General features: G+C 43.8%; 1 protein-coding gene across 3 annotated transcripts in view; it reads right to left on the bottom strand.

Moving 5' to 3' along the window:
• The window catches only part of brsk2b (BR serine/threonine kinase 2b), a 92435-nt gene extending 77527 nt beyond the window's left edge, over window positions 1–14908 (bottom strand). For all 3 annotated transcript variants that reach the window (XM_062989419.1, XM_062989418.1, XM_062989420.1), the window contains exon 1: window positions 14773–14908. In XM_062989419.1, the coding sequence (XP_062845489.1) occupies window positions 14773–14863 (91 nt within the window). In that variant the 5' untranslated portion in view covers window positions 14864–14908. The remainder of the gene's footprint in view (window positions 1–14772) is intronic.
• Between the last annotated feature and the right edge of the window lie 2261 nt (window positions 14909–17169).

Genomic DNA, 17169 nt, shown 5'->3' with positions numbered 1-17169 from the left:
TTAAGGGGTATTTATGTTAGGTAAAGGGGTATTTGTGGTAGGATAAAGGATTTTAGATGGTAAACTTGTTGAGAACCTCTTGAACCAGAGGGAGTCAGTGAAAGCCACACACACACACACACACACACACACACACACACACACACACACACACACAGTGAAACACTCCAGTCCATCTAATCTAACACAGTGTTTGATGTTGTACCTGCCGTCAATGTTGACCAAGTGGAATAACAGCAGTTTTTCTAGCCACATCCCTAATCTGATTATACCACATGACTGGACGCCTACACAGAGATCACACACACACACACACACACACACACACACACACACACACACAGTCAGCAGACCATCTGTGTGAGCTCTGTGAGGTGTGAGGACATCAACACTGTGGAAAAATCACAGCTCCGATGCTACCCGAGGCGCCACGCCGCCGCGTATCATAGCATAGCAACACGCTTTATAATCATCCAGCTAACGATGCTCTATGAACACATGATAAAACGATAAACGCTATAAAAACGCAATATTAATTAAAGTTAAATTTTATAGGCGTTTCCACCTGCTTCACCAGCTGCGTGTTAGAGCCACGATCAGAACTGCAACAGCTACAGTAACACGTCCTCTCAGAAATCAACCATCAAAACATATTCAGCTGTAAATAGCCTAGCATCAATCTTTTATTTACACATTTTAATGAATCATTTCACTACAAGCCCAATATTGCTGGTATCACAGGGTTCGAATCCTCAGCAGTGCTACCGGTCAGTCGGGCGTCTACATACATACAGACAAGCTGAGAAAGGGGGATGGGGGTCTTGGGGGCGAGACCCAGCAAGAACTTGATAGCCATGTGACTACCAGAAAGGAGTTGGTTCTGCTACTGGCCGGCTGGGCGCCTGCACAGACGTGATTGGCTGTGTCTGAGGGAGGGTGTAATGAAGCAGAGACGGGGAATAATGGATAACAATGCGTGACTCTCCGTTCATGATACTCAACTCATGCAGGTGAAAAGAAGCGGTTGGCCAATACACACCTGTCGGAGGGGGCGTGTCTTAGGTACGGCTCTCCTCACTCAAGGTAAGGATTGTGAATCAGTAGCGGAGATACAGCTGGAGAATTGGATACGACTAGATTAAGAGAAAAAGGGGAAAATTCACCATACTGCTTGTTTAACCGCGCGTTAATCCCGGTGTCAGCCGGGTCACGTGACTCTCGGCCCCCTGTGACATTATCCATGCAGAGTATATTCAAGAGAAGCTAAAGTCAATACTGCAGCGGGATCATTACTCAGATATAGTAATGATCAAATCCCTCCCCCACCGTCCACGCCAGTCAATTAAATCTCTCATCAGTCCATTAAAAATGAAACGGAGCCCAGAACAAAGTCTGAAGAGTTTCATTATAAAGAAAAGATAAAGAACCACTTTGTTCAGTCTGGATCACCAGCACAGATTAATAGACGATTAAAATAAACGTAATCAGCTCTGAGCTATGAGAAAAAAATCACTGCAATGAAAAGCAATTAATTTAGTTCTGTAATGTGTCAGAAAATTCATAAATAATGAACAAATTCATCAAATTAGAGAACGGGGTGAGATATTATTATTATTAAATATTAATACTACAATCAGTGTTTTATTACGTTTTATTTTTTAATTAGTTTTGATTCTATTTTTGCAATTTTTCCCATTTCCTTCCACTCCAACGTCCAGTTACCCGACAGTCACTTCCTCCACCGCTGCAGACCCCACGACTGCTTCCGCCTCTTTTCACATGCCAAAAACGTCTTTACATCCTGCACTAACATCACCGAATCAACCATCCCTCGACCAGCCAGCAGAGGCCACAACTTCAGCAGCAATAAGGAATCTGTTCAACCACGCCTCCCTCAGACACAGTCAAACGTGGGCGATCAATATTATTATTATTATTATTTTATAATAATTGTTATTATTTATAACATAACATTATATATAACAACTGAATTATTAGGTTTTTTATTAAAGTTTAATACAATTATCATTATTGTTATTTATTATTATTTATAGCTATAAAAATTGTATTTATTATTTAGAAAAATAATCATAATTAATATTTATAAGCATTGTGATTGTATTATTAGTATCTATTATTATTTATAATATGTCTATTTTTTATTATTTTATTATTTGTTTTATAACATTTACTTTATTATTATTATTATTATTATTATTATTACTTTATTATTTGTTTTATAAAACATAACTGTATTATCTTATTTTTTATTTTAACAATTTTCATTATTGCTATTTATTATTATTTATAAGTATAATAATTTATTTTCCTATTATTATTATTATTATTATTTATAATGCGTATTATGTACTTTATTATATTTTTTATTTTAATACAATTACCATTAATGCTATTTATTATTTTTCAAAATAGTTGTATTTATTATATAGCAAAATAATCATTTACTTAAACACTGATTACGTAGGTATAATATAATAAGCATAACAATTGTATTAATTTCTATAATCATAATAATAATAATAATAAAATTATTAATATTAGTTGGCAGTATTGTTTTACTTATTTTATTTGCTGAGAAAAAATGCCAAACATAGAACCACCAGCTGTCTGAGGAGAGCCCCAGACTAGCACCTGCCTCCTCCTGCATGTTTAGACTCCCCTTGCTATGAAGCTAAATGAAGGCTGTATTTATTTACACAAGGTTCACTGATTATTTTTTATTTTTAATTGACTCTTAAGGTCACCTTTGACCTGTAACGAGTGTTTATCGTCTGGCAGAGCGATATGATTTGATTCTGTACCTCTCTTGGTTCAGACCGAGCCGGTGTGATGAGCGTGACCTATATTGAATCGATCCGTATAGGAAATATACATATGAAATACGTAACACAGCCCTGAGAGACTCGCCTCAGCCCTCATGAAGAACTGAGCAGATCTGCTCTAAAAGCTCGACGCCGAGCGTGCACGCCGATCGATGGCAGGAAAAGCTGGCGCACGTGGAGCCGAGTGGGTGGTTGCCATGGAAACCCTCAACATCCCTCTCGCTGAACGCATCCGTACCAGAGTCACAATGACATCACCTCACGCTGAGGAGATATGGTTCACTCATTCATTCACCAACCGTGCATATGTGAGGATCGAACCCAGGATCTCAGGGCTTAGGCTACTCTGCACCACTGTTCCAATGTAGGTCATATAATAACTTATGTGCTGTTCGATATGAAAGATGAAGGCAGAATGCCGGCAGATTTAAAGGCCGCACAGAAAAATGGGTTCTGAGGACATGGGTTTTATTCTCGACTCCGGTCACTGGCTGTGAGGAGTTTGGTATGTTCTCCTTGTGTCTGTGTGGGTTTCCTTTTGCCTTCAAAACACATGTGGCATATGTAAATGTGTGCTGATCTTTGATGCATTGATGCTCCGTTTGGAGTGTGTTTGCACCTTTCACTCGATTTCAAAGTGATGCTGGACACACCGTGATCCTGACCAGGATCTATAAGCAGATTTATAGACAATTCAGCCATAAAGTGGTAGCCAGCAAAACCTTAAAGAGCGGAACCTCCCAGGGTCTGTTAATGAATGAAACACAAAACTGCGTCTTTATGGAACTCACTCAGCTGGAAAAGAAAAGGACCTTTCCTAAAGTGTTGCCACAAAGTTACATTTTTACATAGCTGTTAATAATGAGGGGTCCATATACTTTTGAACATACACGTGTATGCTTCAATTAAGAGCATGACCCTTTATGTCATGGTCTACCTCACAACGTTTGTTTAGCGGTTGCCTCTTCCACCGATTTGACCTCATTTCATCCTTTAACATCCCTCATCTACATTTTCATCCTTTAATCTGAAGTGAAAGCCGCCTGACCCTCGAGCCTCTGAACAGATCCTGATCCACCAGGCAGCGGCCTCCACCTGACTAATGACCGGGCCGCTACGACCCGACCATCTGGAGTGGACGATCCACCCCCCGCGGTTCGTCAACCGATCAATCTTGCATGCGAAATCAAACGGTACGGCATTTCATTCACGCGGCACCGGGAGGGTTATTAATGTATTCATTTAGCGCTCACCGGAGTGAATACATTAATATCAATTCACAACCGGTGGCTCGAGACGCTCACGGCATTTAGCGCCGGCATGCTGAGAGACAAACAAAGGACTTTCGGTGAGACCGGCAAACAGCGTTCCTGTTTATCGTTTCAGTGTTTTAAAATCGACACTTTTATACAGAGCTGATTTACATTCACTGATGTACAATACACTAAACCTGGTGATCTCTCTAGCAAGTAAGGAGGGGTCGTGTTCACCTCATAGTGCCAAACTTGTGAGTGAACTGTCAGTCAGTTCGAAAACAATGTTTTTCAGAACAAAAGTGCAAAAAATGTAGGTGTTTCACCATCTAAAGTTCATAATATCATGAAAAGATTCACAGATTCAGTGGAAATTTATGGTGCATAAGTGTGGAAAATGCCATCGAGCCCTGATGTGGTATTGTTTGAGAAACAGTCAGTCATACTACTGTGATAAATACAGCCACATGGGGTTGGAAGCACTTCGGAAAATCATTGTCACTTAACACAGTCCACCGCTGCATTGTCTGTTAAACTGCATTTTTAGAAAGTGTCCCAACTAGTCTGGAAATAGAGTTTCTGATATTTTGTCCAGTGCTGGTATAAATCTGTGCCCGCTCAATAAAAAAATTGAGCTGACATCACATGATGCATGACATCACTGTCATTAGAGAAGATCAAAAGATCAAAAGCCTCATCGCCCCCGCCCCCAGCCCACAAGTTCAGTCATGATTGTCTTTCGGTGGCGTCGGAGTCACGTCCCTTCTGCACTTTCACCCCCCATCTGGCCTCAGATCGAGCGACGCACTTTCCCTAAGCTGTGTCTCATCAGGTCCATCTGTTGAGCTCCTGACCATGGCTGCAGTTCTGGATAGACTCCGAATGCAGGACGTTCATAACAGCTGGATGCATCTGGCTCTACACAAAGCTTCGTCATTAACGAGCCGTATGTGTCACTGTCTCGTGACGAGGTTTAGCCGGAGAATCGATCCGCGGCCGTCCTGGCGGACTCTTTGAGTCCGGGCCCTGTCAGTGACGTAACCCCGAGGGGGCGGTTAACCGAGAGGACGTCCCCCGCCGCACCCGGGGACGGAGAGCCGGGAGATAGAGATGAGCGGTGCGAGGGAAGGCGTGAGGGGTTTGCTGGGTTTGACTGATAAAAAGCCCACCGAGACAACGGAGGGTCTTAAAAAGGGGGGAGGGGGCGAGCGAGGCAGGCGAGACAATGCAAACAGCAGCCGTCAGAAACAATTGTTGTCGTGGCAACTCGACGACATAAAGAGCATTTACGTTTGATTTACATCTGCGGCATTTAGCCGATGATTAAAGCAATTAAGGGTCAAGGGCCTTGCTTAGGAGCCTTGAAGTGGCAACTCAACAGTGGTGGGGCTTAAACCAGCAACATTCTGATTACTAGTCCAAGACCTTAACCACTGAGCTACTACTACAATATATATATATATATATATATATATATATATATATATATATATATATATATATATATATATATATATATATATATATTAGGGCTGTCAAACGATTAAAATTTTTAATCGTGATTAATCTCAGAATTTCATATAGTTAATCGCGATTAATCGCATTAAAAAAAATCTGTGTAAATGTTATAGAAAACAAGGATTTTTAAGTGAAATGTTACAATTAAAATGGTGAACACATTTTATGCTAAATGTACTGATGTTAAAAACTGCTGGGACAAGAGAAAACTGTAAGGGAGTTTTATTCACTCACATACTAGGCAGTAATACTATCCAATGGTTTGATGGACGTTTCTACACGAAGTGAGTGTGTTTTGACCCTTTGGGGCTTCCATAGTTCATGGACAACGGGCTTGACTCAGCTGTCCGGTATTCTTTACCGTAACAGAATAAGTTAATAAAGTGTTCTGCTCCCGACAACTTGTGAATATAGCGTGTATTTATTTCTTTATTATGCAAGTGCAGATGCTACGACGCTCTTTTACATTATGTTAACAAACCGCAAATGAAAAACGGTGACATGTCCGACATTAAAACGTTTGTTCTACCAGTCAAGTCTCAACATGAACTAGAATTTGCGTTAATGGCACTATTTATCTTAATTTTAAGATTAAGACACTATTTATCTTAAGTTTAAATTGAGATTGCGTTAATGCGTTATTATCGCGTTAACTTCGACAGCCCTAATATATATATACAGTGTATCACAAAAGTGAGTACACCCCTCACATTTCTGCAGATATTTAAGTATATCTTTTCATGGGACAACACTGACAAAATGACACTTTGACACAATGAAAAGTAGTCTGTGTGCAGCTTATATAACAGTGTAAATTTATTCTTCCCTCAAAATAACTCAATATACAGCCATTAATGTCTAAACCACCGGCAACAAAAGTGAGTACACCCCTAAGAGACTACACCCCTAAATGTCCAAATTGAGCACTGCTTGTCATTTTCCCTCCAAAATGTCATGTGATTTGTTAGTGTTACTAGGTCTCAGGTGTGCATAGGGAGCAGGTGTGTTTAATTTAGTAGTACAGCTCTCACACTCTCTCATACTGGTCACTGAAAGTTACAACATGGCACCTCATGGCAAAGAACTCGCTGAGGATCTTAAAAGACGAATTGTTGCGCTACATGAAGATGGCCAAGGCTACAAGAAGATTGTCAACACCCTGAAACTGAGCTGCAGCACAGTGGCCAAGATCATCCAGCGTTTTAAAAGAGCAGGGTCCACTCAGAACAGACCTCGCGTTGGTCGTCCAAAGAAGCTGAGTGCACGTGCTCAGCGTCACATCCAACTGCTGTCTTTGAAAGATAGGCGCAGGAGTGCTGTCAGCATTGCTGCAGAGATTGAAAAGGTGGGGGTCAGCCTGTCAGTGCTCAGACCATACGCCGCACACTACATCAAATTGGTCTGCATGGCTGTCACCCCAGAAGGAAGCCTCTTCTGAAGTCTCTACACAAGAAAGCCCGCAAACAGTTTGCTGAAGACATGTCAACAAAGGACATGGATTACTGGAACCATGTCCTATGGTCTGATGAGACCAAGATTAATTTGTTTGGTTCAGATGGTCTCAAGCATGTGTGGCGGCAATCAGTTGAGGAGTACAAAGATAAGTGTGTCATGCCTACAGTCAAGCATGGTGGTGGGAATGCCATGGTCTGGGGCTGCATGAGTGCAGCAGGTGTTGGGGAGTTACATTTCATTGAGGGACACATGAACTCCAATATGTACTGTGAAATACTGAAGCAGAGCATGATCCCCTCCCTCCGGAAACTGGGTCGCAGGGCAGTGTTCCAGCATGATAATGACCCCAAACACACCTCTAAGACAACCACTGCTTTATTGAAGAGGCTGAGGGTAAAGGTGATGGACTGGCCAAGCATGTCTCCAGACCTAAACCCAATAGAACATCTTTGGGGCATCCTCAAGCGGAAGGTGGAGGAGCGCAAAGTCTCGAATATCCGCCAGCTCCGTGATGTCGTCATGGAGGAGTGGAAAAGCATTCCAGTGGCAACCTGTGAAGCTCTGGTAAACTCCATGCACAGGAGAGTTAAGGCAGTTCTGGGAAATAATGGTGGCCACACAAAATATTGACACTTCAGGAACTTTCACTAAGGGGTGTACTCACTTTTGTTGCCGGTGGTTTAGACATTAATGGCTGTATATTGAGTTATTTTGAGGGAAGAATAAATTTACACTGTTATATAAGCTGCACACAGACTACTTTTCATTGTGTCAAAGTGTCATTTTGTCAGTGTTGTCCCATGAAAAGATATACTTAAATATCTGCAGAAATGTGAGGGGTGTACTCACTTTTGTGATACACTGTATATATATATATACACACAGTATAATTAAACCTTTCAGATCCAATTTCTTTCTCTTGACGGCTCATCTGTAGTGTGTGATTGCCACAGGCATCAGTTCATTCAGGTCAAAGGGTTGCTGGTTCAAGCCCCACCACTGCCAGGTTGCCACTATTGGACCCCTGAGCAAGGCCCTTAATCCTCAATTGCTCAGATCGTATACTGTCACTTTCGTAAGCCGCTTTGGATAAAAACTTCCGCTAAATGCCGTAAACGTAAATGTTCTACACGTCAGATTGTCCTCAGAAAAGAATAAACAACCTGAATGACCAATGACCAAATATGGGCTTCTGGTCACACCAGGTCATGACCAAGGTGCAGGACTCTCATTCAAAGCCAATCCTAGATTCTTAACTCTACTAAACGAGGGGTCCAAATAGATTTGGGTCAGGAAAAAAAGCCGACCAAAATACATCTCAGTATCTCTTGACTGAACGGGCACAAATTCCCACAGACATACTTCAAAGTCTAGTAAGAAGCCTTCTCATTAGAGCGGCTGATGTTCCAGCTCTGAGGAACACACAGAGGTCACTCTATTTTAACAGCATTTGTTTTTGAATTAGAATTTCCGACAAGCTCATGCTCAGGCGTCCAAATACTTTCGGCCATACAGCACACGGTCCGTCCTGCGCTCTCGGGGCCGGAGAGTCTGGGGCGGGTCTGAAAGCCCGGCCGCCGCCGGTCCGCCTGTGATCTCCAAGACAGAAAACATGGTCATTGTGAGAGGAGGCTTGTGAGAAGGGGGTGCAACCATGACAACCGGCTACCGTTACCCGGCGCTCTCCGAACGAGAGCCAATTGAATGCTGGGAAAAAAAAAGAAGACTTCAACCCCCTCGGATTGAAACACACAGGCGAATTGTTGTGCGAGTCGGCCTGGCAAGACTGTCGGCCGCTGACACTTCACACGGCTCCTCGAGCTAAAATACAAAAGCGGCTTTGTGGTCGATCGGCAAATAGTGCACTTGATTTAAAACTATTTTTAATTAATTTAAAGGATTTAATGCCATGGATTTATTTAAAGGGGATATGCTAAAGTTTGTTTATATATCTTTGCTAAAATGTAACAAATTGGGGGTATGGGGGGGGGTATTTATTAACTAAATATTAAACATCAGCTTTGCTATCAGCCGGTCAGGCGCCTACACAGACACAAGACTTGCTGCGTGTCTGTAAGGGGAGGGATGATGGCTAAAACTGGGTTCCTCATGCCTCGTTGCCAGGCGATTACAACCTGTCAACCTGTCAAAGCACTTGCAGATAAAAGGGGGGTGTGGCTTTCTGCACTCACTACGCAATACGGCTCTCTGAGACCCCACCCCTAACAGGTAAAAAGAAGCGATCAGCGAGTACACTTGCGGACGCTTCTTGATTGGCAGTGGGACTGGCAACCGTGACAACACAGATAAGCTTCAGTTGAAAGAAAAATGGTGGAAAAAGATAATAATTGATTTTATTTATATTTGGCAACCCAAAATAGCACGTTTTGTCTCACTTTAGAGCGAACGCACTTTAGATTCTCCCGCAAAGTGCCGACGCCCGGCCGCTCGAGCTCCTAATACTGACAGCTCTTTGTAAATTTAAGGTGGATCGTCTTTAAGGTGGAACACACACAGCAAGTTGACCTCAAACGTCCAGAGAACGCAGACCCACGTGGTCACTCAGTTTACTGAAGGCACTGCAGGAGAACCTCACTGAGATCCTCCAGCAGCTCCGTACAGGTGCTGCGCTTCACGTTTTCCCGGCCCTCGAGCAGGAGCGAATGGGGCTCCATTATCTCACCTCCTCTGTCAGAGACTCTCAGAAGCCTGGAGCTTCAACACGCCACGATGTGGAGCGCTGACCCGCCGCCTGGCCTCCATCTCTGCACCCGAGAGGCCGCGTGCCTCAGCTACTTTCCTGCTTCATTAGAGAGGAACCCACGGGACGCGTTAGCCGAAGGGGAGAGAGGGGTGGAAGAGGGTGAAGGAATGAGAGAGGAGGAATGAAGCATGAACAATTTCAACTTGTGTATGTTTCACCTTAAAGATGATCCACCTTAAATTTACAATGCGAGGAAAAACGCTGTGAGCGGTCAGCATTGGGAGCTCGAGTGGCCGGGCGTCAGCACTTTGCAGGAGAATTTCGTTTAGCATCCGTCGCTCATCTCCGTTTGCTCTAAAGTGAGACGGAACTTGCTTTTTTGGGTTGCCAAATATAAATAAAATCAAATATTTGCTTTACCACCTTTTCACATCCAATTGAAGCTTATCTGTGTTGTCCCGGTTGTCACTCCTTCTGTTGATCAAGGAGCGCCGTACCCACAGATCACTTCTTTTTACCTGTGCCACGAGGCACACGGAACCCTGTTTCAGCCCTCGTCCCTCCCCTTACAGACACGCAGCAAGTCCTCAATGAAGCTGAACATCTTAGTATTTTCTGATTTTGGTTGATGATGTGAGTTTACTTCTGGTGAACTGCAGGTGAATCACATCAACAACTGAATCAGAATCTTTCATAGTCGCCATCTGTTGACCTTTGCACTTTTGTGGTGGACAAATCAAACGTGTCCTTTCTTAAAGACCCAACGTAGACTATAGGTAGTTAAAATAGATCTATATGGCATCACAAGAAATCTATTATATGCCAATAGCCGATTGATTTCCCGTCCCATCACGTGTGATTCTTTTTTTTTACTTTTCTTAATTAAATGTAACAGGACCCCCCTCTAGGCTTAATTGCCCCCCTGTTTGAGAACCGCTGTCCTACAGTGAGAAGACAGAAAGCAACTTATGTCTGTCTGCTACATATATATCCGTAATGATACAGATCTAACTGTAGCTGTAAACTTACAAAAGAATGGCTCGATCCTGGCCAGGGCCACGGTGGGTCCGGTAAAAAAAAAATAATATTCTTCGTCCACCTGTATATATGGTCCACCTATATATACCTTCTAAATTCTTCAAATTCAAAGAACTCCGTTGGTTTGCTTTGCAGTTTTCTCGACCAACATTGTTTTTTAAATGTGACGCCCAACAAGCTCATGGTCAAGTGTCCAAATACTTTTGGCCATATGTGTTTTTTCCATGTAGAAGTTGTTAGTTGTGATCATCACACGTGCTGGAGACGTGATGAACGCTGAACGTTACCCAACACAATAAAGTCAAGAAAACGCAGCCTCGTACGTTCATCCGGATTCGGGGGGGGGTAAATTAAACAGGAGCGTCCCTTTTTAGGATTCCCACGGGGGGTCCCGCTTTAGCATTAAGAACCGCGCCTCGCACCCCCACGCCTGTATTTCGCCCTCATCCATCTACTACCCTCCCCCATCACCGCCTGCTTTCTCTAGTAGTCGCTCAGTGACATATGGGAGCTCTTCTATAGAAGCGGCGTTCCACGTTCCTCGTACGGCACTGATGTATGCCAACGGGTGCTGAACGCAGGAAAAAAACCCGGCCGCTAACCAGCTGGGCGCCGCCAGCTACGCTAATATTCATTTCCATCGTTTAGAGATTTTAATCAGCGCTGTATTTCTCATGGGGTGAGAATTTACTGAGCAGTACGTACAGGTTACTGTACGTTCACCTGGAAACCTTTTTAACCCAAATATACATAAATAGCTTTGATCTCGCCTCTGCTCTGTGACTTTGATGAGTTTGGTATGTTCTTCTTTGGTATGTCCATGCCTCCCTATGTCCTTAATACATGGTGAATTGGTGACTGTGAATAACCCCTATGCTCAAGTGACTGAGCGCTGCCTTGTGTCTGGTTTTAAAATGCGATACCGGACCCACATTGACCCTGACAAGGATCGAGTGATTCTTTTGTAATATTAGAAACAGTATAAATCATATTTAATTAACCAGATTATATCATCTAACACTGCTGCGGAACCCCCGACCCCTGCTGAGGAGGGGTGTACACAGCGCACACCCCCTTTGACACGTGTTCACCTGCCCAAAGCGGGTTCACACAGGGACCACTATCGCTCAGAGAGTCACACACTGCTCTCCATTCTTCTCCATCTCTTTGCAGTACCATTAACCAGCCACAAGAGGCCACAATTGCAACATTCATTCACTGTCTGTTTTACCACCGCTTTATTCACTGGGAGAAATCCAAAAACCACCCTGGACAGGTCGCTGGTCCATCACAGGACACACACACGTCTATTTTGGACTGTGGGAGGAAACCAGAGCTCCCAATGCACAAGGGAAGAACATGCAAACTCCACACAAAGAACCCAGACCGCTCCATCTGGGAATCAAACCCAGGACCTTCTTGCTGTGAGCCAACAGTGCTACCCACCGACCCACCATGCCGCCCTGCAACGAGGAATCCCTTCAGCCCTCCCACCCGGAGCTGAGATTCAAACCCAAAAACTCGAGATCCCAGCACTGATGGACTAGAGTGTTTTACCGCTGCGCCTCTTTTATGACCCACTTTTATGAGAGCGTCTGCTAAATGCAGAAAATGTAAAATATAGTTGTGCCTCAAAATAAGTGCCAACAGTTTGGGGAAGGTCGTCTCCCTTTCCTCCTGTATGACAAAGCGACCTTAATAAACATGTGGTTTGGCTTGACAAGAAATTATACACAGAACTGACCTTTAACCCTACTGAAAACCACTAAGATGATTTGGAACACTGACTGCGAGCAAGGCCTTCATATTCTAGAAATAAATTCCCACAGGTACACTCCAAAATCTTCCCAACAGAGTAAAGGTGCTGGTGCCTTGCATAGTAAAGTGTCCGGATACATTTGGCTACACGGTGTATTTCACTGATGTACAGGAACTATTTCGTTCCCCTGGGGTGTGAACAATGTAAACGTGCCCTCGCAGGTACAAAAGTGGTCATTATGGTACAGAAACGTACTTTAATGATGTTCCTGTGTGATAATGTTCCACTAACAGAACCTCTGAAATGAAGACGCTGGAGGGTACGTCCCCAGCGACGAGCGCCGCCACCGAGATCAGAGCTAAAAACCTCTGATTCTAAATTCAGGTCCTGTTATCTACATGTTTACACGCTGCACATTATTCATCCTGGAATAAAGTAAAAATGATATACGACATGACCAAAAGTATGTGGACACCCCTTCAAATAGAAATGCATTTATTTATTGTCTGTTTTACCACTGCTGTGGGTCCAGTTCACTGGGTGAGGGGTAGGAAACACCCTGGACAGGTTGCCAGTCCATCACAGGGCAAACACACACACACACACACACACACTCGTCCCTAAGACAATTTTGTATCTCTGATTACCTTGAGGGCATGTCTTCAGACTGTGGGAGGAAACCCATGCAGACCTGGGAATCGAACCCAGGACCTTTTTGCTGTGAGGCAACAGTGCTACCCACCGAGCCACTGTATGTCAAATATAAAACAGTTTGGGAAAGGCCGCTTGCAAAAAATTGAGGTCCATAAAGACATGGTTTGCCACTCCAGAGGTTTGCACATAGCCCTGATCACGTCCCACTGACCGATGCTGGGATGAATTGGAATGTCCACTGCAAGCCAGGCCTTCTCATCCATAATCAATGCCTGACCCCACAAATACTACTTGACTGAATGACTGGGGAAAGCCTTTCCAGAAAACATTAATGGTCAGTTGTTTATATACATTAAGCCATAATGTAGCTGCATGAACAAAGACTTTAAAAAAAGTAACTACGAACCTAAAACCTACATTTATTTGGACATTACTGTGAGACTGAATTACTGCAGCACTTTAGAACAAGTCATGTGACATTGTTTAATCACTCGTACGTTAAATTACCATGGAAAAAAAAGTGTCGTACACAGAAATGAGACGCGGCAGACCCGGTCTCTCAAGGCAGGAATACGATGCCGATCCGTAGCAGGACAGGTCTGTGTGGACGACCGGCCGGTTGATAGCACCTGAGATTCTAACCCGGATCTCAGCGGTGTTGGGGTAGAATAACACACCGCTGTGCCACTCGAGCACCAGCACACTACTATTTATTTAATGTAAATTAAAAATACCAAAGCCCTGGCTGTCATATCGACCTGGCCAGGCGACCAAACAGGCAATCCACAATCGTCCAACACACATAATTCGGCCACAATAAAGTGAACATCGCTCTGGTGTACAAAATCTCCTGTTTTGCTGTGCAAAACATTTTGGAAACGGTTTAGGGAAGGCCCGTTCTGGTTCTAGCAGGACAAAGCCAGCCAGAGCCCTGACCTTAACCTTACAGAACAACCCTTGGGATGAATAGGAAGGTCGACTGTGAGCCAGGCCCCTTCATTGTACCTGACTAATTGCTTCATTCTGTTCAGGGTGGCGGTGGGTCCGGGGCACAAGCCCTGAACAGTCCCAGTCCCAGTCCATCACAGTGGACAGTTCACAGCATTCAATCCACCTTCTGAATGGTTTGGGAGGTGGGAGGGAACACGTATCCTAAATTTCAGCCTCAGTCCACCCCCACCCCCGAGCAGGTGGCTGACAGAGGGCGCACTGGTGGATGCTGTATTGGAAACAAGCTGTCAGGGGCAACCTAGTCTGTCCAAGCTCAGGACCAGTACCGGACATCAAGTTCCAAGCTTTACATCCCATAATATTTCCATTTACTATGTGCTTAGCTGCAGTGATGATGCATCAGGACTGAAATGAATGAGCAGCAGAACTGAATGACAGGTGCAGGAACAAAGTTCAATACATGCAACACAGCAGATCATCTCAACAGGCAACCTAGTGAAACCGGTCCAGTCAGTACAGGACACTCAGCTCATGTACAAATCAAAGCACCATGTATGAGAGTGAGATGAGAGAGAGAGATGCACAAAGCGCACCGACCTGTCTGTCCTTTCCCCAGCGTCTTCTCCAGCCGGTACGGTCCCACGTAGTTGGCGTGCTGGCCGCTCTCTTTCACCGAAATTGAGGACATTTTGGGCGCGGAGGTAAGAGGGGCAGATGCGGTGTGGAACAGCAGCTGGTCCGCTCAGCTCTGATGGGGCTTTCTCAATCCAAATGAGCCGGGGAGAGAGGGAGAGAGAGAGAGAGAGAGAGAAAGCGCAACTCCTTCTCCACCCAGCACTCTCACTTACTCGCTCTGATTCTCCTGCGCTGCGTCCGTCCGCCTGCAGGTGGCAGCAGAGAGCAAACGTTCACACGGGTTGCCAGATTGTAATTAAGTGTACACTTTCGTTTTTATTTCACCTTGCTGGTCAGGGTCTCAGTGAAAAGGCGACCGCATTCGTTTACTCAGAGGAGATTAGGAGCAGCCTGTCCTGTTAACCTGAGTTCCTACTTCCACTAAGTTTTGCATGTTCTCCCTATGTCCAGGGAAAAGTGCTTTGTTGAAAATAAATGAATACATAATTAATTAATAAACATGTTTGGCAGCACAGTGGTAAAGCTGGTAGTGTACATTTCATACAACAGAACCTGAGTTTGAGCATCCCCTTCAATCACTGTGTATGGAGTTTGGTATGTTCTCTCCCTGTCTGCATTTTTGACCAAACACAAATTGTCACTTTGACAGTTACAAGGTAAAATAAATTGAGTGATTTGAATAAAAGCCAATTTATTTTGACCATCATTATATATAAACATAATATGAACTATGATGGATTGGTGCCTGTTTTGCGCCCAGTTTTTTGGGTGCCACACCACCGTGACCCTGACCTGCATGAACTGATCAGTATTAATAAACATATAGTATAAACCGACATTAGACATGTAAAGTTGAAGCTAAATCTTGTCTCTGGTCAATGTTTTTCCCATGTCTTAATGGTTTTCCGACAGATAGTCCAGTTTCCCTCTGCCTCACATAAACATGAAGAATGTGAGGGTGATGACCAATCACAATCCTAATCATAACATATTATTACACACTTTGGATACGTCTAAATCTGACAAAGACAATATGACAGAACTGTTTGGGAGCCAAAGAGTCGACTCATAGAAAAGCTGAGTCAATTATACGACTAACAATATTCAGAATGCGCATCACAAATGCGAACACATATGGCGTTAAACAGATAAATCTGGCAACCCTTATAACACAAACACACACCAGTGGCAGGAGATTTGCAAGAGAGAAATTGGAAAATTGGAAGTAATCAGATATATGAGAATATGAAGGAAAAATCCCCCCCAACCCCCAACAACAACAAAAATCAATCATGGTGGTTAATAAAAAACAAGGTCAATAACAGACAAAGCTACAGACCAGTCGAGAGTGAAAAACGTCTTTACCCTGACCCACATTTTGTCCATGCTTTTTACACAAAGAATGCATTAAAACAAAACACAAACCAATATACTTTAATAATTAAAACGGTGCCAATCTGGTCCCACTGTGGTTTACAAGCTGTAACATAAAGCCTCCACATGTGGGCGTACGTGGACAAGTTCATTTTGTGTTTCTGTGCCTACAAGGCATCAAACAAATCCAAGCTGTGGCAGAGTCAGCCAAGAGTAATGTAATAGTCTGGAGAACATACCAAAGCACATGAAACAGCAGCTTTGAAAAGGTTTAGAAGTCCACCTTATTAAGTTTATAACTGTAAGGGGGGGGGGGGGGGCACTCGTTCTTACAGCAGCTCGTCGTTCCACCCAGTTACAGCTACACACACACACACACACACACACACACACACACACACACATTCACTCACCCAGTTACAGCTCCTTCCATCATGTTACCCTCTCTTACACACACATACACACATTGTCACTCACACACACACACAATCACCCATTCATCTACTTATATAGTTATTCATTCACTCACTCATTCACCTTCCCACTCACCCACTCACTCATGTACGCACATGGTAATTCACTCACCCACTCACAGACTCACACAGACGCTCATTCACTCACACATTCACCTCCTCACTCACCTCTTCACTCACCCACTCACTTACTCAATCACTCAATCACTCACTTAATCACTTAATCACTCAGCCATTCACTTACTCAAGCACTCACTCATTCACTCACTCACTCAAACTCACTCATGTACTCACACATTCACCTCCTCACTCACCCACTCACTTAATCACTCAACCATTTACTTACTCACCCACCCACTCACTTACTCACCCACTCACACACTCATGTGAACACTCACTCATTCACTCACCCATTCACTTACTCACTCACACACACTGATGCACTCACTCATATACGCCCATGGTCATTCACACACCCACGTGGACACTCATTCACTCACAGTGGAAGAGA

This window comes from Trichomycterus rosablanca, chromosome 27 (assembly GCF_030014385.1).
Source record: "Trichomycterus rosablanca isolate fTriRos1 chromosome 27, fTriRos1.hap1, whole genome shotgun sequence".
NCBI lineage: Eukaryota > Metazoa > Chordata > Actinopteri > Siluriformes > Trichomycteridae > Trichomycterus > Trichomycterus rosablanca.
This window is presented reverse-complemented; position numbering and strand designations above follow the sequence as displayed.